Source organism: Thamnophis elegans, chromosome 4 (assembly GCF_009769535.1).
Source record: "Thamnophis elegans isolate rThaEle1 chromosome 4, rThaEle1.pri, whole genome shotgun sequence".
In the NCBI taxonomy this organism is placed as follows: Eukaryota; Metazoa; Chordata; class Lepidosauria; order Squamata; family Colubridae; genus Thamnophis; species Thamnophis elegans.
This window is the reverse complement of record NC_045544.1, coordinates 20568672-20595031: the sequence shown is the minus strand read 5'-3', so window position 1 is coordinate 20595031 and position 26360 is coordinate 20568672. Positions and strand designations below refer to the sequence as shown.

At 36.0% G+C, this 26360-nt stretch overlaps 1 protein-coding gene and 1 long non-coding RNA gene across 3 annotated transcripts; one reads left to right on the top strand and one right to left on the bottom strand.

The window, feature by feature from the left end:
• The first annotated feature begins 315 nt into the window (after positions 1 to 315).
• On the top strand, positions 316 to 17329 carry LOC116508392 (gamma-aminobutyric acid receptor subunit rho-1). The gene is made up of 8 exons (XM_032216987.1): positions 316 to 349; positions 2665 to 2732; positions 3709 to 3932; positions 6356 to 6438; positions 6968 to 7108; positions 11123 to 11275; positions 12090 to 12286; positions 12702 to 17329. Exons 1-8 carry the CDS (start codon positions 331 to 333, stop codon positions 12990 to 12992), a joined length of 1176 nt encoding a protein of 391 aa, XP_032072878.1. The 5' UTR covers positions 316 to 330; the 3' UTR covers positions 12993 to 17329.
• On the bottom strand, positions 10577 to 12793 carry LOC116508393. Of its 2 annotated transcripts, XR_004255328.1 has the most exons (3): positions 12643 to 12793; positions 12109 to 12241; positions 10577 to 11257 (listed from the first exon to the last, which is right to left on the bottom strand). It is a non-coding gene; the product is annotated as an uncharacterized LOC116508393 (long non-coding RNA). The 2 variants fall into 2 exon arrangements; XR_004255329.1 differs by lacking the exon at positions 12109 to 12241.
• Positions 17330 to 26360: the final 9031 nt, after the last annotated feature.

Below are 26360 nucleotides of genomic sequence, written 5' to 3'. Positions count from 1 at the left end.
TTACCCACATGTGGCTCCCACGTATTCAAGAATTATCTGATACACACAGTCTTTTCAGTGAACTCGGGGACTCTATCATAGAATCTGTAGAAAATCCTCATTTCTGAATATTTATGGATATTGTTCATCAGCATAAAAATGAAAAACGTATTCCTACCCTTCTGATATGTGCTGATTCCTTGGGGGCCCAACTCCTACACTAAGGAATAATTTGTTGTATTTGTTGTCTCCCTGCCATATAGCCCTATACTTAAACGAAGTCCCGATATCACCAAATCACCACTGATAAAGTCAGAACAACTTCTCAAAATAGATGACCATGACTTCAGCATGCGGCCAGGCTTTGGAGGTATGATGGAGGAGGTTCTCCAGATATTACATTTTTTCCTCCATTGCTTCTTGAAAAAACATTGCATTGGTTTTGCACAAAAATGAATAGGAAGAATCACTGTATTCTGTGAAATGTACAGTAAAGGTTTGTTTAAATAGGGGACAGCTTTTTCCTGATGTATTTTTTCAGATTGTAGGTGTTTTTCCAATCAATTTTGGAAGAGATTATTGTATCTTGAATGCATCCTTTTCCAACCTGGTGTCTTTGATATAAGTTTAAATTGCAGTCTTTAAGGGTGCAATGATTGCTATTAGTTGCAGGACAGACAGAAATGTTGTATTAGTTGTTTTGCTCACTGTACTGAGAAATTTACTAATGGAATTTCTGCCTGTTGTTAAGCTGCAAAAACTGGGTGGTATGAATATGAAGGTGGTATGGCAGGGATTTTGGGGAAATGTTTAACATCTACCTGAAGACATTGGGTGAGGCAATTTCCCAGCATGGTGTTAAAAATGATTAGTACACTACTAATAATTTTCAGGTTAGGACCAGTGGTGGGTTTCAAAAATTGTTTGAACCTATTCTGTGGGTGTGGCCTCCTTTATGGGAGTGGCTTGCCGCCCATATGACCGGATGGGAGTGGCTTGCCACCCATGTGACCGGATATGAAGATGCCGACGACACTTGTCAGAACCACCTTAAATTACCTCACACACAGCACTGGCATGCATAAGAATATGATGTAAACTTGTTTTTTAAAAGGCATCTTTGGTTTGCGTTAAAACAACTTCAACCCACGCAGTGTTCTGATTGCACCACAAATGCAGTAGTCATCCTTACCTTTCACAGAGATACTGAGTTTTATAAATATGAGCATGATAGTGTAGAATAATCATATGCAAGGACCAGTGGTGGGTTTCAAAAATTTTTGGAACCTCTTCTGTAGGTGTGGCCTGCTTTCCGGGTCCACTGGTGGAGCCTCTTCTAACCGGTTCAGTAGATTTGATGAACCGTTTCTACCGAATAGGTGCGAACTGGTAGGAACCCACCTCTGGTTAGGACCATTCATTCAGTGACTATTCAAAGTTATGACAGCACTGAATGAGAAGGACTTACGACCAGTCCTTAGAGTGCTGATCATTGAAATGTTCTGAGGTCATGGGTTCATGATCTAGGTGCTTGGTGCCCAGCTAATGATTACAACATCACAGTGAGCTGTCATGATTGCAATTTCTGACATTTCTTGCTGGTCCTTGCAAGCAAAATCAATGGGAAAGCAAGCAGTAAGTTTGAAGTTTTGGTCACATGAGGTCCTCATTTAAATTCACATGGAGTCCTCACTGAATAACAGCAACTGGGACTATTAGACCTGCCATCAACAAGCAACATGGTCATGTGACACTGTTATTTATGACATTGATTATCAACCTCAATTCCAGCCCTAATTGCTATTATTGAATGCTGATGATATTAAATTGTACTGAGGACATGCACGCACTCCTTAGCCAGACCTCTCAGGGAAAAAAGCTGCAGTAGTGTGAGTGATTTACAGGAACATCTTGTGATTTTTCCTTGCCAGCTTCCCCACTGACTTTGTGAAATCAGCAAGGAAGATCACAAATGGCCATTACCTGACTACGAAATACTGCAGCTGTCATAAGTGTCTTCCAGTAGCCAAGTATCTAGATTGTGATCTGTGGGCTGCTAGGAGACTGTGAGTTCTAGCCTCGCCTAAGACATGAAAGCCAGTTGAGTCATTTTGGGCCAGTCACTCTCTTTCAGCCCAATCTGTCTCACAGATCTATTGTTGTGGAGAAAATAGAAACAAAAGTATTATTTAATTATTATTTAAATAATAATAATTATTATTATTTATCTAAAGTACAAACAGTGGAATAAAATCTGGGATGAAATCAACTTACCTTTGCTATTGGTTCACAAATGTGACCATGTGCCTTCCACACATGCGTAGAGCGTAAAAAATGGAATGTGATGATGTCCGGGTGGGTGGGCGGAGTCTCCCACCACACCGCTACCAGTTCACCCGAACCGGATAGAACCTGCTGAATTTCACCACTGGATAAAATCCAATAAATAAAAGAATTTCAGAAATAATTGCTGAACAAGTGGTAGTTAATTAACAACTACCTGTCCTGTGGTATCTATTTTTGATGTTATTGCTTTTGGTTCCTAATTACGTTTTCCATCAAGAGTCTCAAACTGTGAGTGGAAGACCTTCAAAATTCTGTTAAAAAAAAAAAGGTGCTGCTTTTTTTTTCTTTTTGAATATCTATCCTAATGGTTGACATAAATATCCTCCATTGTTTATCCAGGCCCTTCAATTCCTGTTGGAGTTGATGTACAAGTTGAAAGTCTTGACAGCATTTCAGAGGTTGATATGGTAAGTATCCATTTTATGATTCAAAATGTAAATGGATAGTTAGAATATTATTCATTTTATTGTTTATGAATATATCCTGAGATTCCCTGGATTCTTAAGACATTTATAGAGATCAGCATTGTCTAGAGTACTCAAGGAGTTATTTTTGCACATTCATATGTACATTTACAAAAGTATTTCAGATAGGGTCTCCTGTATCATAAATTTATCCCAGTCCCATAAATGCTCATGAAATTCAATATAAAGTTAGCAATATTGGACCCAGAAGTATGCTCTTAGATGTTCCAGTATCACCCTAAAGCTTTATGCAATTCCCTAAAGTTTCATGCAATTGTAATTATTAATAGCAAAGAAGAGGTTAATTATTATAAACATGGCTGGATAATAGTTGTATCAACAATATTTAATTTTCAATAAATATAAATAGAATGGAATCCAACAGGTGTTGTTTGAACCTAATGCTTTTTGCAATGCCATTCAAATGCCTCTCATAAACATTGGCTGAACATGAACGTAATAGAAAATATTCATAAGTATTATACTCCTTTGAGCACATTTATAAACAGGGGAACTCCCACCAGAGCTTCCTAGGAGCTGCTAAGTGTCACTTAGGAGCGCTAATTCTGCTTCCATGCAGGGGATGTATTTATTGTAGGGTTAATGTAAGATAATGCAGATGTTGAAACTTGCATTATCAAAGTGGCTTCTGTTTTAGTTTTACTCATTTAATGATTTTTATGTTTTTTTTAAAATTACAAATAATTACCATTCAATCAAATATTTTAAGAGAATTTTTCTCATTTTAAGGTAGATGAGAATATTTAAAACTTTTTTTCTGTTTACTCCATTAATTGCTTAAACAGGTTTTTAGTATTTTTTAGTATTTGCCACATGTGATTAAATAATATTTAGGGGGGAAAAGGTAAGATTGGAAGTGAATATGTCTTTTTTCCATTTTTAAAAAAATCTTAATTAGGATTTCACCATGACGCTTTACCTGAGACACTACTGGAAAGATGAAAGATTGTCATTTCCAAGTACCAATAACCAAAGTATGACCTTTGATGGCAGACTTGTGAAAAAGATCTGGGTGCCTGACATGTTCTTTGTCCATTCAAAGCGTTCCTTTATCCATGACACAACAACAGATAATGTCATGCTTCGAGTACAACCAGATGGGCAAGTACTTTACAGCTTGAGGTAAGATGTGGTCATAATAATAATTGGTCAAAGAAGCAGAAGAAACAGTAGATCATATACTCAGCTCATGCAAGAAGATTAAACACATTGATAATAAACAATGACATAGTAGCAGTTGCCAAAATGATTCAGTGGAACATCTGTTAAAATTATCATCTGTCAGTAAAGAAAATTGGTGGGAACATTGTAGTTGAAAAGGTAAAAAATGAGCTAGTTAAAATAATGTAGGATTGCTGAATTCAAACTGATAAAATCTTGGTACATAACACACCAGATTTAACTATGGTTGAAAGGAAGAAAATGTAGATAATTGATGTATCAAGACCAGAAATAATAGAATAGAAGTCAAAGAACTGAGAAGATCATAAACTATCAAGATCTGAAAAGTGAAGCTCAACATTTATGGCATAAACCAGTAGTGGTGGTCCCAATGGTTACTGGCACATTGGATGCCATATCAAAATATCTTGGATATCATTTAGAAAATACGCTCATTGACAAAATTTCCATCCAATGATTACAAAAGGCCACATCTCTTGAATCGGCACATTTACTGCACTGATACATTACAACATCCTAGACTCTTGGGAAGAACTCAATGTATACAAAGACCAACATCAATTAAAGAAATGACGTGTGATTTCACATTCTTGTGTATATAATCATAATTTACACTTGTATGCTAACTGACTCTCAGTTACTGTTGATAGATTACAACAATCAAAAAATTATAATCAAATTAATTTATTAAAAATTATCATTCAAATTGCTGCTGTTATAAATTTAAAAATATTGATAAAATGGGATTTTATGCTGAAGGGGGTAAGAAGCAATTAACAATTATAATTAAAGGAAAACACTTAAATGTGGCTTGCTAACACAGCATGGAGCAAAATGCTTTAACATTTGACATATTGAAAGGTATTTGTGAACAATGGACTCAGAAGTTAATTTTAAGAATATCTACCATCATAGATAGAGTATGTGTAAATAAAGTTATGGAAAAGGATCGAGTTCTACTGGACAAGACTGAAATTTGAATTGGATTTAAAAAAGACTGGCTACAAAAATGTTCCAGAAAAAGACGATATACTGTACTAGCTGTATGAATGAAACTGGCTGATGTTTTAATACTTAAAAGGGACACACAAATAACAAACCAGAGGAGTGACTTGGATAATTTTCCTATATTGGATTTAGAAAGCAGGTCTGTTGAAGCATTGGAAGACTTTGTAAAAAGGAACAAAGGAAAAAGGAAATCAAATCAACTTATGGGACATTATTTGAAGGAACTAAGGATCAAGGTTGTTAAATATAAAGGGAAGGAATATAAAAGTGGTTTATTTGATCATAGTTAAAATTGATATTGTTATTTATGGCAACCATTAATGGACTTTTGCTGTCCAGGACTGGATGACAAGGTTTTAAGGATATGTTTATAGGTAAGAGATGAAATATTGGATGAGGAGTATTATGCCTTATGGGAAGATGATAAATTGTTAAATTATTTCTATTTGTTGTGATGAAGGGGAAGTTCTTTAAGTATTTCTTTTCTCCTTATATTCTCCCCCCCCCCATTTTTAATTCTTTTTTTCTTTTTTCTGCACTCTATCTTTTATTTTTATTCTTTGAATTTTTTGTAGTTTCTACTAGTTTTTATTTATATAATTATAATTCTTAATAAAAATTTTTTTAAAGAAAGTGCTATAGATGAGATCGCCTGACGGCATAGGGTGAGGTAGAGCTCTAGATCCCTCAGGCCAATCAAATGATGCTGTGTATGTTCTTTCTCAAGATGTGGTGGCTGTGGATTTCAAGGGCCCATGTTTTTCCATCCTTGGTTATGAACGATGTTGCAGTCTTATGAAGAGAATTGGATATGCAGTCCAGGGATCCTCCTGGACTCGTGACTCCTTTTTAAAGATTAATTAGTAGTTGTGGCTGGAAAGGCTTTTGCATTTTCTCTTTGTGAGCCAGTTGCTTCCTCTATTGGCCTTGTTCATGGTCACTCATACCTTAGCATGAATGTAATAATCTGAAGCAGATTATTACCATGTGTTCTAAATGTGGCTGCCTTTGAAGATCATCTGGTTCAAATGTGGTGCCACTGTGCATATTGGCACACCTCATCCATGTTACACCTCTGCCCTGTAAGCTGCATATCTTTACTCAGGAGCAAGTTCCATTACTTAATTTGAGTTTATTCAGTATTTATACTACTACTGTGGATATTGCAGTTCTGGGTGTACATCTTATTGAAAATAATGGAAATTACTATAACCAAGCATGAACAGAATGGCACTTATTATGCAGCACCCCATTAAAACTTGTTAAAAATGGAATGTGAATCTAACCTGTGTTACTCCTCTTTTCTTCTCCCATTTCTCATTTCAACACATTAAATATACTTACTGTGTTCTTAGGGTCACTGTAACAGCAATGTGTAACATGGATTTCAGTCGTTTTCCCCTTGACACGCAGACATGTTCTCTGGAAATTGAAAGCTGTAAGTAAACAAGTACTTAAAAACTACATATTGATTTCTTAAAACTGACTTCTAAGTAGGCTTGCATGCTATTTTCCCAAAGATGTTCTAATACTGTAATTGATGTTGTTTGCAGATTCAGTCTCCTTCTTCTTAGTCCCTAAGGATCTGTGTCTAGACTGAGTTAGCTATTTCACATAAAATTGACCAACTGTGGTAGCTTTCCAATGGTAGCTGTTCAATTTCAGTGGTAGCTGTGCAATTTCACATTTAGAAAATGTGTCCAGCTTTTTGTTATGCCGCTGTCAATGATATTGAAGGGGTATAACTTGTCCCTCATGATTAAGAGTGTTGACTGGACTACAATTGCATTGGGAAGAACTGCTAGCATATTCATAATAACAAAAACTAAATTATGATGTATATAAAACAGATTGAAAGTTGAAATATAAGACATTACTCTATGGGTACCAGGCTGCTGAGGACTGGATCAAGCTCTGTGCTGTATGTTACCTGGATTCATTGCCATAAATATTTCCTTCTTCTGTAGATGCTTATACTGAAGATGATCTCATGCTATACTGGAAGAATGGGAACGAATCCTTGAAAACAGATGATAGAATATCATTATCTCAGTTCCTTATACAAGAGTTCCACACCACCACCAAACTTGCTTTTTATAGCAGCACAGGTAGGTTTGCTTGGATCTCAGAGCATATTTCTTCATACTTTTACAATGGGAATTAATTTGTTTTCTTTCCTATGAAAGCTCAGCAGATAAATCCCAAACACAGGCTTGAATTGCACATCTCTATCTGCAGCGTTATAACCTGGTGTTCGTTGGATTCGTAACAGGGGGAGGAAGAAGTCCTGTCTGTCTGTTACGAATACATACACCACCTGACCTCTCTTTGGGATCTTCACCCTCTGGAGGTGTTCCCCTACCACCCCCCAGAAAGAGTGCCACCAGAGGTGGGTTCCTACTGGTTCAGACCGGTTCAGCCAAATAGGTAGTAACTTGGCGGTCTGGGTCACTGGAAACGATAGCAACCCAGGTCTGCCATGCCCCCGAACCAGTTCTCCTATGGCACCGCCATCTTGATTTTCGGTTCTGCAGAACAATATTCATTGGAGAAATGTATTTTTCCCTTTTTTTATCTTTTATGCATGCTCAGACATTTTTTGATGCAAATGCGCATGCGTGCCACATTTTTTCTGCGCTGAACCCCTCCCCCAAGTGCCATCTCTACTTAAACAGGCAGGTGTATGTTTGACACAACATTATACATATTTTAAAATTCATCAGGTATTAAATTTCAACCATAGATTATTTCATAAAAAATCTCTTTCAAGTTATAATTCAATGTAAATTTCAATCTTTACTCCACATATGCTTGCATTGATCAAGCATTATGTTATATCCAAAGTTTTTTTTTCATTTAATCATACATTCTTTGACGTAATAATCTTCTATATTCATTTTCGATAATACATCTTAGCAATAACATGGCCAGGGTTAGTATATAAATCCACTTCAACTTCAGATTATTCATTCATAAAATTCTTTTTTATCCAGTTTAAATCTGTCAACTGAGCATAAGCAAACTATTGTTAAATATAACCATCATTTTCCAGTTCTTTTCTGGAAAGATTTAATTTAGTATAGGTTCTATTTCAGAATAAGTCAATAAATCAGAATAGGTCAACTAAGTTTGTGTAACTATCACTTCTCTTCTAAGAAAGGTTTCTTGGGGTGATGTACATAGAGGAATTTTTGGAGTCAGTCTTATTTTATACCTAAAACGAGCCCTCAATATGGGGCATCTAGCAAAATTATCTTTAAAATCTATATTAACCTCAACTTTATCATACCATAAATAGCTGTACCACCCAAATTTCAAATCATGTTCTTCTAACTCCAGTAAACTCTTATTCCTCAGTCACCCAATACCAAACAACAAACAGCAAAATACAAATTCAAATCAGGTAATCCCACTTTATTTAGTGTCTTTGATTCTTGTTTTTAAATATATTTGACACTTGTTTTTTTTGCACGGCTGTGCAAAGTCCATACTTCCCAAAACTTTAAACATAAGTGTCCAATTCAAATTGTCAAAAGCTTTCTCTATATCTGCAAAAATCGAGGCCACTTGCTTCTCATTTTGCTGTAGAAAATGCTGTATTACATCCAATACATTTCTCATGTGATTTCTTAATTATCTTTTGGATAAAAATCTATATTGATCAGCATGAATGAAATCCTGTAAAAAAATTAGTTTATCAGCCAATATTATTGCGAATATTTAATAACCGTTATTCAGCAACTACATCAGTCTATAATTCTTCGTTGCGGTGAGACATTATCCTTCCTTTGGCAATATCAGTTCTTTCCAGGATTCTGGCATAGCAGATTCTTGCAAAATGGAATTCATCACACCATCACAGAGGTATAAAAGTTGATCATCAAAGCATTTATAATATGAGTTCACAAATTATCCAGACCTGGTGCTTTCTCACTTTTAATCTTTTTTTAATAGCTTTTGATGTTTCAAACTTTGTTCATAATTTGGTATTGGAGTCGTGAAAGTTTTGGTAGACTCTGTTTTTTCAATGAATATTCACATTATCTGTTAGTACTGTGATGGCGAACCTATGGCACACGTGCCACAGGTGACACCCAGAGCCCTCTCTGTGGGCAGATGAGCCGTTGCCGAGCTCAGCTCCACTGTGCATGCACTCGTGCCTCTCGGCAACAACTGATTTTCGGGTCCCTGCCATGCATGCACAGGGGATGGGGCACATGTGGGAGAATCACACACACATGAGTGGGGGGTCACGTGCACATGTGTAGGGGGAGGAGGGAATGTGGGGCGAGTATGTGGTGTTGCACTCCCATGGCCCATTTTTCCTCTCAGGAGGCTGCAGGGAGGTCTACTAGGCCCAAAACAGTGGGGGGGGGAATGCAGCACCCCCCAACCCACGACCCAATTTTGCTCCCAGGAGATTGCAGGGGGGGGGGCTACTAGGTCCAAAATGGGGTGGGGTGTGGGGTCACGGATGCATGCTCAGGGGTGTGTGGGGGGTGCGGGGGTCATGTTCACATGCACAGGGGGCGGGGTATGCGGGTGTGGTTGTGTGCACAACAACAAAATTTTAGCCATCACTGTTTTAGTACAATCTTGCCTTTCTGGATCTTTAATATTGTTTTCTTTTCTCTCTCCTTTCTCAATTCATATGCCAACCATTTCCCTGGTTTATCTGCAAATTCAAAGTTCTTCTATTTCATATAGTTTAGTTAGGACTCTATTTCTCTTAGAATTATTACAGATAATTGTGGAAGTAAGAATTTAATTTGATATAAATTAACAGAGTCTATTTGTACTTTCTGTAAATCCTCCTGTTTTTTAAAAAAATTCTTTTGTTTCTAGGGATTTCTTTGTTTAGTTTATGACTATATTGAATGAAATAATTTCTCATTACAGCTTCACTGGCATTCAAGACAATCATTACATCCAAATTATAATTTAAAAAATAATTTAACTTCTTTTTACAGTTTTCACAATTCTTTTCTTTTTTTGTAATAGTACTTCATTTAATCTCCATCTAAAATTTATAAATTTTTCTCTTGAATGTTAAGATTACTGGATTATGATCAGAAAAGCTTCTAGGAAAAATATCTACCATAACTATCTAATTAGCCAATTTTTTGAAACTCATATGATTTCAATTCTTGAAAAAGTTCTAGGCTTTTCTGAAAAAAAAAAAGGTATTATCTAGAGTTTCCATTCTTTTACTTTCAAGAATCTGTTTTTGCCAAATTGCCCATCAGGCCAAAAAAGGACTTTTGTAACATTATTTTACAGGTTTTACTAAGAAAGAATATTTAAGGTATATAATCTAAGAAGATTATGTGACTTAAATATTCACAAATAAAAGATTTCCTTGGCAAGATTAATGTTGCATTCAAGAATCGCTTTATAATTGTTCATCAGTTCATAAAAGTGGTGTGCTGAAAGATATAATAACTTGGTAAAATGACAACCCAGATTTTTGGGGGCAATATGCTGACTCTGTAAACCACTTAGAGTGCGCTGTAAAGCACTGTGAAGCGGTATATAATTCTGGGTGCTATTGCTGTTGTCTGAAGAAATGTTTCAGTCTTATGAATTCTAAAAATGTTCACAAAGAAAGGCTAGAGAGAAGAAGGAACAGAAGTCATTCTTGTACAAATAGAACTGTTAATGGAACTTAGTAGGAGTAGGGCATTTCTATTTGTCAAAATGTCACCTTCCACCTGTTCCAGTGTGAGTGAGGGTATTTTGACAGCAGGAAGTGTCAAACCAATCGCAACATTTGCTTCACAGAAATAGAGAATGTGGAGACTTTTTGTGTCTCTTTCATCATGATGGGAGAAATTAGGAAAGAAAAAACCCAGATCTATTTACAGCAGACTATTTGATTTCATTAAACTTGGGTAAACCTGTCTGTTTTGCTCAATTTTTAAAAAAATATCTAAACTGAATTCACAGGAATTCTAAATATTATTTGCATGTTTGCATTATTAAAGTGAAAAGTGCCCCTTTTTGGTGCTAATTCTAAAGCACAGTATTATGAAAATAAATACTGTAAGAGTTCCATGTTGTTTATGTAGTTATTAGCATTGGTTGTCTTCATTGTGATCTGGTTCTCCCTCTTCCTCTTGCAGGTTGGTACAACCGTCTCTTCATCAACTTCACATTAAGACGACATATCTTCTTCTTCTTGCTTCAGACCTATTTCCCTGCCACTCTGATGGTCATGTTGTCTTGGGTTTCTTTCTGGATAGACCGCCGTGCTGTGCCTGCAAGAGTTCCCTTAGGTAAGTCATGGAATCTATCTCTGCTTTATTTACAACAGCTACAATCTAGGACAGCGTGTATTGACAAGTAAACTCAGTTGTAATGTTTTTATTTCCTCTTCTTCCCCATAGGAACTCTTAGCTAGCTTATAGATAAAAAGCAGATGGGAGCTGATGACAGATAAATAGATGATAATGATGATAGATAGATAGATAGATAGATAGATAGATAGATAGATAGATAGATAGATAGATAGATAGATAGATAGATGTGTGTGTGTGTGTGTGTGTGTGTGAGAGAGAGAGAGAGAGAGAGAGAGAGAGAGAGAGAGAGAGAGAGAGAGAGACGGATACACAGTTGGACAGATAATCACAGGGACTAAAATTATGTAGAGGGAATTATAAATTAATTGTTATTTGAAAACAATACTAAGTCCAATGAGCTTTATCAGAGTTAAGTATGCTTTAGACTGCAAATGTGAGATTCCATTTCAACAATTATTTACTAAAAAATAAGTCTTGCTGTTTTCAACAATGTTACTTTCTCTACCAAAGTGTGTCTAGGATGGCAATCCTAGCCTGGTTCTGTGCCCCAAAAGAAGGATTAACTATCTTCAAGGGATCTATTCATCAGTCTGAAGGTGTATACAAACAGACTTTTAGTTTACCCTAAAAAGGGACAGAAACACAAATAAAGATGCCAGGTCATCAGTATAAATAAGACTAACTTATTTAAATCAAAATGTGCTTTCCTTTTTTAAAAAGCTTGCTCTTTCGTAAGTAAATGCATTATTTAAAAATGAGTATCTTCAATTGGAAATTGTAATGTCCTTAGGTATCACGACAGTACTGACCATGTCTACCATCATCACTGGTGTCAATGCCTCCATGCCTCGAGTTTCCTACATCAAAGCTGTGGACATTTACCTCTGGGTCAGTTTTGTGTTTGTCTTCCTCTCAGTATTAGAGTATGCTGCAGTGAATTACCTGACCACAGTGCAAGAAAGAAAAGAAAGGAAGCAATGCGAGAAGGTAAATGTTACTGTCGTAAGGAACTAGGGGGGAACAACTGAGACATTCATGTGAATCCTTGTTGCTCTCTGACCTTGGTTATTTCTTTGCAGACATTTCATTATCCAACTAGATAACATCATCAGTGCTAGAAGGGAGTGGAACTCTAGCACTGACGATATATCCTAGTCGGGTAATAAAACATCTGCAAGAAAACAACAATGCTCAGAGAGCACCAAAGACCCCACAATTCAACCCTAACCTTCAAATATTCTGTTACTTTGGTAAGATATTACTATAGAAGCATAAAATATTTTTAAATAATCTAAATATTTAAATTTAAAACAAAGAAATATATAATTATGGCAGGAACTGACCTTAACCAATAGATGTAGTTATGTCGATTTGAATGTCATTCCTTCTCTTTCCTCTGCAGTTTTCTGGTGCTTCTGCAATCCCACAGCCAAAGCAAATGACAGGGATGGAAGGCAGCTACAGTGATGGAGAAGTAAATGAATTAGGGCAATATGTGTCTGAAAATGGAGGCAAAGAAGACAGAATGATGGTCCAGTTGGGTCTTGGATCAGAAGGAAATTCAAATAGGAGGAAAATCCAGAGATATAGCAGCATGAGAATTGACACTCATGCCATTGACAAGTATTCCAGAATAATATTTCCAGGATCATACATTTTATTTAATTTGATATACTGGTCCATTTTTTCATAGTTATTTTTTCTGTAGCTATTTTTTATGTGCTTGCAACAATATCATGCATCAATTATCAAGTAAATTTGAAAGTGGAAACTGAATGTTCTTCGTTCTTCCTGATAAAGTTTGGTACTTAATATGAATATCACTTAAATAGCTCTCCTGTTCATTTTCTTGTGATTTCAATGGGAAATAGCAAAGAGAAGAGAAAAGCCTACCTTTTGCAAAGGGGATTCTTTGAACAGGGTTTGCATTTTAAAAGACTTGTACTAAATTACTAAAGGACAAAAGAAGGCAAGAAGATACTTTAAAGTTCTCCTCTGAAACTTCTGATTATGGAATTTTTATTTCAGCTACAGAAATGGACTATATTGTAATTTTTTTTTCAGTTGTAAATATATTATGTGCCATTAAGTCATTATTGATTCTTAACCACCATATAGGTACCAGGACGATCTATCTCCAATCTGGCCCATCAGATCTTCAAATAATGTACCCATTGCCAGTTTGAGTCTATTCACTTTGCTGCTGATTGTCCTCTTTTTCTCTGTCTTCTTACATTTCCCAAAATTATTAACCTTAAAATGTGAGCTTGGTGATTTTTTGTTTTCAATAGGAAGTTTGCACTGATTTGTTCTATGATCAATTTGTTTTCTGGCTACTCACCGTATTCTCAGAAGTCGTCTCCAACACCAAAGTTCAAAAGCATCGATATTATTATTTTTTAAATCATAAATTAAAAAACTCTTTGTAGATAAATTACAAATGTAGATACTCTACAGCTACTCTACAAGATTTAATAATCTTAAAAGAAGTGTAGATGTTAAGCTTGTATTTATTTTGCCTAGAATTTTCTGCCTTAGTAAAGAAAATATTTTTTGATACCTAAAAGTATTATGGCATGTTAGAAAAACATTTTATGAAGGCCATTTAATGAATTACCAATACTGCTGGTGCCTAAATTGAATGAGGTTTTTTTTTTGTTTAAATCAACGAATCTGACATTTTAAAGGAGACAGAGATATATATAAAAAAATGGCATCAGCTTTGTGGATTACTCTGATGCATCTTATGGGATTATTGTAAGCAGTATCACAGATGACATGTTCTACTTAATTGAATCCTTTTTTTTTACTACAATGCCCTATGGCAAGGGTGATGAACCTGTGACCATATAAATGCTGAACTACATTTCCCAACTTCCTCGAGGACTGGGATTGTTGGGATCCACTGGCACATGGAATGTCATAATTCCCTATTTCTGATTCCCAGAAATTTGTCAGCTTAACTATAGGTCATGAATATTTAAAACTCTGTAATAGAGTTATATATTCTGATTCCAGCAGAAGGGTTCCTTCTATGAATATGAGGTTTTTGAACAACAATGGAGGAAACAGCGATAGGGTGGCAGAGATCATTGTTGCACCGAACAACATTTTTCCAACTAAAGAAGCAGCTGTTTAATCTCCAAGCTTTCCATTGGATATATCACATGACCTTAAATATAAAGAAATATTGTTTACATGTTAATTAAAAATTAAGGTGATGAATTGAATTTTATGTAAGCATTAAAACAGAAGCTAGTATTTTCTTCTAACCAACTTTCAAATAAATAAAGGTTTTTATTCAGATATCACAATCCTTATGTTTCAAATCCAGGTGGGTTTTGAAACATTAAAAAACACTTTTGTTTTTGGTGTTTTTTTTTCTTTTTTGCTGGAAGACCTGTTAAAAGTTTAAGAAAGAGCAATAAGGTAATTAACACTTTGGAAGCGCTAGAGCCAAGCAGGTGAATGGCTCCCAATTTAGACTTAAATTTCACCTGTAGAAATGGCAGAAACATCATAAGGACATGAACATACGCAAAATGTCTATACATGTCTGCATAGACATTTAATAAAATAGATCCAGAAGATTTAACTTTCCGTTCAAGCTTTTAAGATTTCTATATTAGATGCAATCCTGTAAGAATCTTCAACCCTTCAGTGATAAGTAACGAATAATGAAACCTAGCAGATTTATGCAAAATTATTAATTGAAAATATAATGTTGTTGGCATAGAATTTTAATTATCTAAATGCAAAATTTCTATTTGTTTAATTTCCATAACACTGACTTGTACACATGGACCTGGCAGGTAAGTTTTAAAAAAACCAAAAATATTTGTATAAAGATCAGAATTTACTCTCTCACATTTCTTTTTCTACTAAGAGCTTTGCTTGTCTGAAACTTAGTTCCTATAAGCTTGGTACAAAAATTATATTTATTGCAGTCATTGCCATAATGTTTTAGTTGTCTCCAAAGGATATCTATATACTTCTGACACTGAAGATAAATCAAAATATAAACTAAATATACCAACAGAAGAGAATATTTTAGCTCAGGGTTGAATTGTGGAATCTGTATTACCATTTTCTTGCAGATGTTTCATTACCCAATGAAGAGTGAAAATGTATAGTTTTGCACTTTAATGTCTTTCATTAGCCTTTCAGACAAACAGAAATATGATGCTCAAATGAAACTGAATTAACACGACTTATCAGCAGGCTGAATGAATGTATGGTTCAAAGCAACTGAACCAATATTAAATAGGAATTAATTTCAGGAATACCATAGAAAACATTCCCCAAATCAGTGGAACTGCTTTATTTTAAAAACAAAGCAAATGGATTCAAATTGCCTGGGCTGTTTAAACCCATGGGAAACAAAGTCCAACATCTGGAATAAGAAACATTATTTTCCTGATTTAGTAGCAAGACCTGTTTATATTAACGTCAATGAAATTGTATTTTTCTGAGCAATAGATTTATTGGATGTTACCTGAAGTCATTGACACCTATACATTGTAGGAAAAAAAACAATTCAAGTCTTTAATAAAGAAATAATTTTTTAAAAAGCATCTCAAGGGATTGTAAAAAAAATTCCTAGTACACATGCTTTCTTATCTCCAGCAAATAAGTGAATTATGAGTCATCAAGTAATTTTTAATTCCTAGAAACCATATAGATTTTTATGCATAATTTTTATTGAAAAAAATTATACAGATAAAAGATATACATGAAAATATATATATAAAAGTTAAAAAGTGGAAAAAAAACAATAAAGAAAAAAAACTAAAGAGGCAACTTCTGAGTAGCAGTTACAAATAAAGTTATTATCCCTCTTCTATTTTTTTGGTCATCTTCTTCTCTTTCCCCCCACTTTTTTAGCATTAGAGTCTTCTCCACAGAGTTAGGTCTTCACGTAATAGGAACCAAGTATACCAATTTGAGCTTGAATCATAGAAAAAGTATTTTATTTCAGCACAAAAATGTTTTGTTTAGAGCATTCCAAAGAATTCAGAATTGCCCTGCCAATGGCAGACTAATAAGTCAGAGGGAATGATGCTTGTCCATCTTCATATATTTGTGAATTTTCTCTTTCTCTTACACACATATAGAATAACCATAAGAGGAATAACTGCTATAAATGTTTCCCAGGTTTGGGGATGTGGTGAAAAATGGTGGGCTTAGGTGCCTTTATATGCAAAATTCATTTCCAGATATTGCCTATCTCATCTCTTATATTTAACATACGGAGCAGCTTGTCCTCAGACACAGAGAGACATTTCATTTTCTGTGTTCAGAATTCTTTCTTACCTTGGCGAAAGAGAACAGACTACACTATATGGCCTATGTCTGGTTATCTGGCATAATAAATTACACTATTGAACATGTTTGCTTTCTTTATTGAAAGAATGAGTAGGATTCCCATGATTTTCACACTTTAACAATCAAAAGTCTGTCTTACCAATGAAGCAGCATATACAGCTTTGTTAGGAAACTCCATACTAATGCTCTCTATTTTCAAAGCTTTTTTTTCTGAAGCACATTGTAAAAATCTGGATAGCTGCTGTAGAACTCTACTTAAAAAATTACAATAGAACCACACACAGTGATAAAATGTCTCAGAATCAAAACGTACATTCTAAATTAAACTAGAATTAAAGAGTTTTGCAAATCATTTTTAATCAGATTTTTTTTATTGAGACAGATCCCTTTGGTCACACAACTAGACGACCATGATTAAGATTAATTTATCTGACCAAAATACTCAATTTCCAAGTACCACAAAGGAACCTTTCTGAAGCTACAAAAATATGTAACCCGAATAGTGGATTAATCATGTCTAGAGTAGAAAGACCTGTGTAGTGTTGTGGTTAAGATGCTGGATTAAGAGCAAAAGGTCCAAGGTTATTTAGCTTATCATTCTTTCTCAGCCAACCTCCCTCTAAGAATGTTCTGGGCGGAAATAGGACAGAGCATTACATACACTGACTTCAGCTCTCGGATAAAAAGAGGATATAATCAAATAAAGACTATACAAGCAATGAATGATACTAATTACCTCTCTCAGTAAGCCAAATTTGTTTACCTTTCTGCCTTACTATTATAAATGAAATACCATTAATTTAGTACTAGTGTCAGCAAAAAGACTGGATTATTATAATAATATCGCAAAGTCTTTCAGATAACCAAAGACATATTCTTTGAAGTCTGTGGATATAGTTGTAGCCTTAAATTAGCCAAGCTTTTTTTTTTTTTTACAAAGCAGTGAATATATTCAGTGGTGAAATTCAAAAAATTTACTACCAGTTCTATGGGCGTGGCTTGGTAGGTGTGGCAGGGGAAGGATATTGCAAAATCTCCATTCCCATCCCACTCTGGGACCAGAGGTGGTATTTGCCGGTTCTCCAAACTACTCAAAATTTCTACTACCAGTTCTCCAGAACCTGCTGAATTTCACCCCTGCATATATTGTAACAGGAGTTTCAATCAGGGGTGGGTTCCTGCCAGTTCTAACCTCTTCTATGGAAGAGGTTCCACAAATCTACTGTGCCGTTTAGAACCGGTTCCAGCCTCCTCTCCCCCCCCGCCCATCCGTCCATCATCAAATTAAGAGTGAGAGGAGGAATTTTGGGAGTTGAAGTCCACAAGTCTTAAAGCTGTCAAGTTTGAACACCCTTGGGTTTTTTTCTAAAGGGTTAGGGGTGCAAGGGTCTTGTAACTTGACAGCTTTAATTTTAACTGACAGCTTTAACTTGACATTTGCATGCTTCAAATGCCAGAGTTTCTGAGCCAACATTTTGGTTGCTAAGCAAGAGCATTGTTAAGTGAGTTTCACCACATTTTACAAGTTGGCCACGCCCACCCACTCACATGACTGCCAAGCCACTCCCACACAGTCACATGGCTGGCAAGCCACTCCCACAAAGCAGGCCACACCCACAGAAGAGGTTCTAAAATTTTTTGAAACCCACCACTGGTTTCAATTCAAAATCACAATTAATATTCAGCCTTGAGCAGCATTTATAGTATCCCCCACCTAACCAAGTAGTTAACTAAGAGTTAAGATGTCATTGTAGAATGATCTTATCAGTCCTCTAGGATAGGGTTAGGGTTATGACCAAAGCTATTGGTCATAAAAAAGCAGAGGCTATAACTTTAAAAATATTTTGTCTTTAAAGATAAATATATGCCTACATATTATTTGATATTCAGAAATTTTGGAAAATTCATATTATATCCTTTACAAAATATAGCTGGATTTTAAACAATTGGTATTAATTTTTTCATTAGGACAAACATGTTTTCCACACTAAACTTTTAAAATACCTTTCACACTTTAATTTTTTTTAAACTTTTGTTATATTTACTTATTCCTGATTTTATTGTTTGATTCTATAAAGAGCCATAGAATCCATTTGGATAATGTCTTTCTTCGTAAACAAACAACAGTTTAGTTTCTTTATCTGTGAACTGCTATCGCACTACATGCTCTTGAAATGAAAAATCCATAAACATAATTGTCAAAAGTTCCAGTTTCAATCAGTACTATTTTGCCTGGTCTACCTTCTTCTGCTGGAGCATCTAGAAGGCCGACCTAGCAAGAGAGTTGTGGGTCTTTTAGTTGTGGTTATTGTCAACCTTTTGATGAAAAACTAGCACAAGGATTTAAGAAATTAGTAAGAGGATCTTAAAAGCCTTGCAAGTTTCTTCTCCCTGTTTCATTTTATATTAAACAAAATTAAGACAGGATTATTTTGACTTTCTTTCTCTCCCTATATCTGGACTGTTGAATGTCTTATCCATATCCCTCCTGAATGGCTTGCTCCTTTCTTTCCCCCTTAACTTTCCCCCTCTTATATCAGCTCTAAATTCCTTTACAGGTATAGAGGTTCAGAACACACACACACACATACTGTGTATACCTCAATCAATCAATCAGTCAATCAATCAACCACATCATTGCAACCTTCCATCTTTAAAACTGATTGGGGATACAGTAAGAGCACAGATTAAACTTCAGGATGAGACCAGAAGCATTCCTGAGACCTTTAATTTATTCCAGTGGGGTAAAATAGTTATAAATATGTTTCAAAAAGAAAAAAAACATCCTATTGATTGCCCAAGGATTAGCTATAAAGTAAAACACTTGGTTTCAACTTGTTTTTTCCCTAAGTAGCCAATATCACCATCACCATCCATCAGGGAAATTTAACACATAAAATGGGTGGATGACTACAGATAGTCCTTGATTTACAACCATTCATTTAGTGACTGTTCCAAGTCCCAACGGCACTGAAAAAAGTGGCTTATGACCGTTGCACCATCACCGGGGTCACATGATCAACATTTGGATATTTATGTTATATATGCAATCTTCTGGGGTCATGTAATCACTTTTTGCAACCTTCTGACAAGCAATGTCATTCGGGAAGTCAGATTCATTTAACAACTTAATTGTTACTAACTTAATAACTGCAGCGATTCACTTAATAACTGTGGCGAGAAAGATTGTAAAATGGGGCAAAACTCACTTAAGCTGTCTCTGCAGCAGAAATTTTGGCCTCGATTATAGTTGTAAATCTAGGACTTATGTATACTTTTTGTTGAGCACCATTCTGCTTCTTTCTTCCATTTGGGTTACTTTAGAGACAATGAGTGCTGCTTGGTGAACGGACCCCCCCCCCAAAAAAAAGGGGGGGCAGTGGTGTATTAACCATTAAGCAGACTAAGCACGTGCTTAGGACACGGGGGGGGGGGCGGACCACAAAGTTGAGAAACAAACAAACAAAAAACAATGAGGATTTGTACAATATGTAGAAAGGAGGAGGGCAACAAGATTTGTCAGTGCTTAGGGCACCAGTGAGCCTTAATCCACCACTGGGGGAGAGTAAAGTGTGTGTGTGTGGTGCCATCAGTTCGTTATCTTATCCTTTTTTCACTTTTAGACAGAAGCACCTGTCCTTTAGGCTTAGTGTACAATAACTGAAGTGGCCGCCTGCTTAAACTGCAAGGCACGTCTGAATACTACAGGTGGCAGACAAAGCCTTCTTTTAGCACTGTAAGTGGTTAAAAAGCCAATGCTGTCCTATCCTACTGGATTTCAAGTCGGATATTCCAAGATACGTACCAACTAGGACTATTTGGGGCAGCGTCATGAAAGGAAAAAGGCGAACTCCAGGGCACAATCCGGGACGCCCGCAGAAGGCTCTCCGGGGCGCCCTTTCAAGCGCGGCGCCACAGCGCGCGTTCACTTCGGCGATCAGGTTGTAGCCGCAGGAATGCCCGATGGCAGGCAAAGCGTTTTACATACACCTGCTTCGTTTCGGCCGGGAGAGCAGGACACCCCGTCCCGCTTCCACTCCGCCCGGAAGGCCGTTTCTAATTTGTAGCTGCGCTACACCGACCGGGTGCCCGAAGAGGACAACGCGGGTAGGGCGGCGAAGAAGCCCATCAGGGAGGCTCGGAGCGCCTCGTAAGCCAGCTCCGAAGCTCCCTGCTTAGCTCTCAGGAGTCGATGTACTCGGTCACCCACCGCTTCCATTCGCCCAAATGCATCTCTATTCCTATTGTCTTCTCCCTTCACCTCAGACTCCCGCAGCTGCCATTTAAACAGTACAAGACAGCCATCTGTCAGAAACGGTGTAAGGTCTCCTGCTTGGGCGGGGTGGGTGGGACTAGATAATTTAACAAGGTCCCTTCCAACCCTGTTTATTCCATTCTACTCTAATTTTATTCTTGTCATACTTCTTATAGACTTATATACTGTAGGAGTCTGATTCGCTGTGTCCTTCCCGCCCTTCGCGAGATTCGCTGTGTCCTTCCCGCCCTACGCTCCTCACCTTACACTTCTTGGGAAACGTAATTTTTCTTAATGTTTATGGTGATACTTAATCATCCAGGTCAAGATTGTCCCAAATTTGCTTTTCTAAAAGGCAACTAGATTTTCTTGGGGGTTTTCCCCCTTGAAAACATTTCGCTTTTCATCCAGGAAGTTTCTTCAGTTCTGACAGCTATAGTGAGAACTGAAGAAGCTTTGTGGATAAAAAGTAAGAAAGTCAAGTTGCCTTTTGAAAAAGCGCCTTTGGGGTAATCTTTCTTTCTCTGCTACACTGCAGTTAATGCCTCACCCTGGAATGTAAAATGTCTTCTCTTCCCCTCCCTTTATATTTTTTCTACTCAGTTTATTTGTTCAATTCTCGCACACAGCTACCCTAAGTGCTTTCTCGCTGTAGGAAATATTTTTCAGGTAGGAGCAAATGTGTGTAGTATGGGAAGGTTCTATAGCACCTTGCAAGAATTTACTACATGGTTTAGTGAGGAGTGTCTCAAGATTTAATTTCAAATCATAATGTGTAGAAAGGATAGAAAATCTGGAAAATTTCACAGGGTAAAAGGTCATTTTCAGCAGAATCAAAATATAGGTTAAATGTAATGAGAGGGGAAGGAAAAATATGTGTAGATGTATACAAACATTTGAATATATATATATATATATATATATATATATATATATATATATATATATATATATATGTGTGTGTGTGTGTGTGTTTTTTATTTGTGCTGATAAATAAATAAAGGGAGACTAGTATAGATCTATTTCAAGCTATTTAGCTCTCATCAGCTAGCCATACCCTTACTGGGATTTGAACCTGGGCTATATGGTATACTAGGCACACTAGGCGGAGATCTTAGCCATTAGGCCACAGGCTCTTATCCGTTTATCAGCGAAGCCAGGGTGAAAGGTATCTATTAGATTTTTACAACCCCTGGTAAGCCCCAATTATGGGAGGAAGCTAACTGCTTCCATCATCTGTCCTTCGGCTCGTCACAAGAGTCCATCACGACAGAAACCCAATATTTTTACTGTTGCCTTTGTTATATTTGTGTTTTTTATTTGTGCTGATAAATAAATAAAGGGAGACTAGTATAGATCTATTTCAAGCTATTTAGCTCTCATCAGCTAGCCATACCCTTAGGGTATGAAGTATGAATAAAGTCTCCCTTTATTTATATAATGTATCCCTTTAGAAGTTTAAAAACTAAATTATGCTATATTAGAAACAGACTTTAGTAAGTCAAATATTCTTCCTATTTTATATTATTACTAATAGATGCTTTTACTACGTATTCAGATAGTTATGAGGTGCACAAGAAAAATTATGCAATTGATTAACTACTGCTCAACAAAATATGAATTGTGGGGTAGCATTTACAGAGCATTCTCTCATGTCTAATTCTTTTCAGGTGACAAGTTAATTCTCACTAACCGTCTTATCATTAGTCTAGGAAAAAATGTCCCTAGTGTGCAGTACTACTATTTTTTTTCCTGAAAAAGCAAAGTTGTTTCAAATGGTGGGTTAATCAAATCAAATGCTAGATATAACATGATAAAATTATTTTTTGTGCATGATAGAACTGACCAACTTGGACAAAGCAATGAAGTGTAACTTTAATACATTTATATACACTACTACAATATCACAGTTGTACAAATAATTTATGATTTCTCTTCCAAGAACAACTGTAGAAGATAAAAAGAAATTCCAGCATGTCAGATATAATAGAAAAATTCAAAAAGGCAACTCATTTTAAAGAATATCCTAATCTTGTCTGACAACAAACATTAGATTGTTTAGGTGTAAAATCTTCTAACATGCAATTTATAGTTTAACATGCAAAACTCTCAAATAGTTTTAGAGTTTTTAGCTACTATCTCTTCCTCCATTGCATATGAATATGTACATCTAAGAAAGTAGGCATATTGCTTCAATCATAAATCCACATAAATTACAGTTGATGAACTTGCTACAATATTTAGAATGTTAATTCAAAAGAGTGATATTTATTTTAAGTTGCGAAAATGTTAAAAACAAATTTACTGGATCAGTTGAAAAGTGAGTAAGCACTTGGTATTTATAGAAAAATTGCTTAGATAAGTAGGTGCAATGTGAAAGTGTTTGTATACTATATATGCATATAGATATTTAGATATAGATAGATGATAGAATGACAGACGATAGATATAATATCTATGAATAGGATTTCCTTCTGAGCAGGTATTCACAGAATTCTATTGTAAGGCTTGATTTAACACTATTATAGTTTTCCCTCCTTCTATTCAATCATGTCTTAATTTTTGGTGACTGGACAAATCCCTACAGTTTTCCTGACAAGGTTGTTTAGAAATAGTTTGTCATTTCATCTTTCCTAGGGCTAAGAAAAAGTGACTAAAGTCACCCAGCTGGCTTTATACCCAAGTTGGAAATAAAACTCTCAGTTTTTAACCTGATGCTTTAACCACTGCGCTAAACTGTTTCTTATTACAAATATTACAGAATACCAAATACAAAGGCTGACTGACAGTATCAATACAAAACAAACAGACCATGTGACTACTTACCAACTGGTGTTTCTAATCTAATTAATGGAATGGTTTTACAATATAGTAGTCTAGATTATCCTCAACAATTTAGATGGTGTTAGTATAATATGGGAATAATTAACCAATTTGTAAAATGGAAGAAAATTACTAATCAAATATCTAAAAATGTTGCCAATAAGCACAATATTTTGTATTACCTTGCATTCAGAAATAACTATCCCTTTAGAATAAAGAATCAATGCTTGATACTTAAAAAAAACAGAATTTTATAAGTGATCTTTTACAATAAATATTAATTTATTATAATTTAATGGAAAAACATGTATTTAAAAAAAGTTTTAATCATTTGTAGTACTCTTTCATAGGATATCCCCATGCAAGTGGAAACAGCAACATTTTCTTTTTTCTTGGTTACTCACTTTTCACCTGTTTATTTGCTTCTCACCATCAATACAAAAAATCATAGCATTATTCCAAATACTTTATCCATACCATTAGTGACTTGGTGAATGATTATTTCAAGATGGTAGCGACTATATTTCAGATTATCACTTTGCTCTCAAGCCAACATACTTCGAGGACTGATTATGATCTTCTGAAGGAGAGGAACTGTTTGATGCCCATATAAAATGATTTTGCTCAAAGTGTTCTGTAGCAGAAAAAGAAGCCTAAATCTTTAAACTGGAATAATCCCAAACTCTGTTTCTTTCCATGAAGAAGGAAGTGCTATTTTCCACACAAAGGAGCAGAGTCCCTAAATCAATTCTGCAATCTACTAATTTACTTTATACTGCACCCATAACATAAATTTTGGAATACAATTTTTTCCAGTGCTTAAATGAACAACTAAGGAAATGCAACAGAGGAAACTTTGTTTTTTTTCCCTTTTGAATATTTTGTAAAGCAAGGTAAACAAAAACCAAAAATACTGCTTTATATTGTGCTTTTATCTATAATATAGAGAGAATCACCCATTCTTGTTTAATTAGATACGTTCAAAAGATTTTTTTCCCCCTTGGATTCAAATTTAATTACTATGCCTGGTTACTTCTGCACTATACTGTGTAGTTCTTTGCGTATGATTTCAAAAAGGCACTTTTTGAACATGCAAATGTGCAAATGTACCACCTGCACACAACTCCTTAAAATGATAACATCATTTCCTAGGTCCACACAACTGACCCTCTGAGGCTACTTTCACACTACTCTTCACTCTAAAATATCATAATAGAATTGAATCTGAAGCATTTCAGAGTCCTATTATTTGAATAAATATTATACATTCTACTAAGACACTTGATTCAAATTGTGCAGAACAGGAGTATAGGAATGTATTTCAGGTATGAAATATCTAGTGATTAAAAATAGCCTTCCAGGAAAGTTGAGAGATTATGAAAACTAAGGTCAATTTATGAGAATGTGTTTAAGAGAACAGAAGTTATTTCTAATATTAAAAACACAAGCACATCCTTCGAACAATGCCTAACCTTTGGTATCCCCCTTTGCAAAAGTCATAATTCAATTACACATAACTTAATAAAGTATATTAATTTTCTTGATATGTTTATTTGTTAAGATTTTTACCTTGCCTTAATTTTTTTGGAAGTAACTCAAGGCAGAGAACATACCATATATTACTTCCTCCTCTTATTTTCCCCACAACAACAACCCTGTGAGGTGGGTTGGGCTGAGAGAAAGTGATTGTCCCAAGTCACCCAGTCAGTTTTCATGCTTAAGGTGAGACTAGAATTCACAATGTATTGCTTTCTAGACCAGCACCTTAACTACTATTCCAAGCTGGCTCTCCATATAAACAGCATGGCTCCCTGTGTTCCTTGACATTAAAACAATGGCTACAGAAATAACCGTATTCGGGTCTTTTCCCGTGTAAAATTGAGAGTATCTTGGCAACGTTTCGACAAGGGCCCACTCGCCAACTTCAGGCTGGTGCCTTCGGCTTCGTACTTGTGCAAGCAAAGCGTGATCAGAGCTGCCGTCTTTCTATAAATATTGGTGTGTGTGTGTGGAATGCTGGCTTTGTTGCTGTAAGTGGATTGGTTGGCTGTGTTGTAACATCTTGATTAGTTGATGGAGTTGATGTTTGGACGTTAGTCGGCTGTTTCGTAACATCCTGTGTGGCTGAGGTATTGGCTGTGTGCCTATTGTTCTTTTATGTTGTAACAACCTGGGTAATGGGCTGTGTGATGACATCCTGAACTCTATTGTAGTGATCTCCTGAGTCCTGTGCTGCAACCTCCTGGGGAGTTGGCTGCGTTGCAACATCCTGAGCCTTTGTGTTGTAACCTCCTCAGTTCTGTGATGTAATGTCCTGAGCAGATGGCTGAGGTGTAACATCCCGGGCTTTGGTTTGGCTCCGAGTTTGTGGTCTGGCCATGTGTTCTGTTCATAGCGTGTGTCATTTTACTTTGTGTGGGGGTCAGAGGGGAGTGCAGCAGTTGGTGATGCCGCCGTGGTTTGGCTTCTGGATGGTGGTTGCGTTTGGTCTATGGGATGGCTTTGGGTTTGAGTCGGGTGAGGGTGATTGGTGGTTGCGTCCTATGTTGTTCTGGGTCTGGTGTCAGTTTTCGTGGCTGGGACTTGTTTGTTGACTAGGGCGAGTTTCCAGATGTCTGGTAGGCGGGAGGTATCATCACGTTTATTCATGTTGTGGGG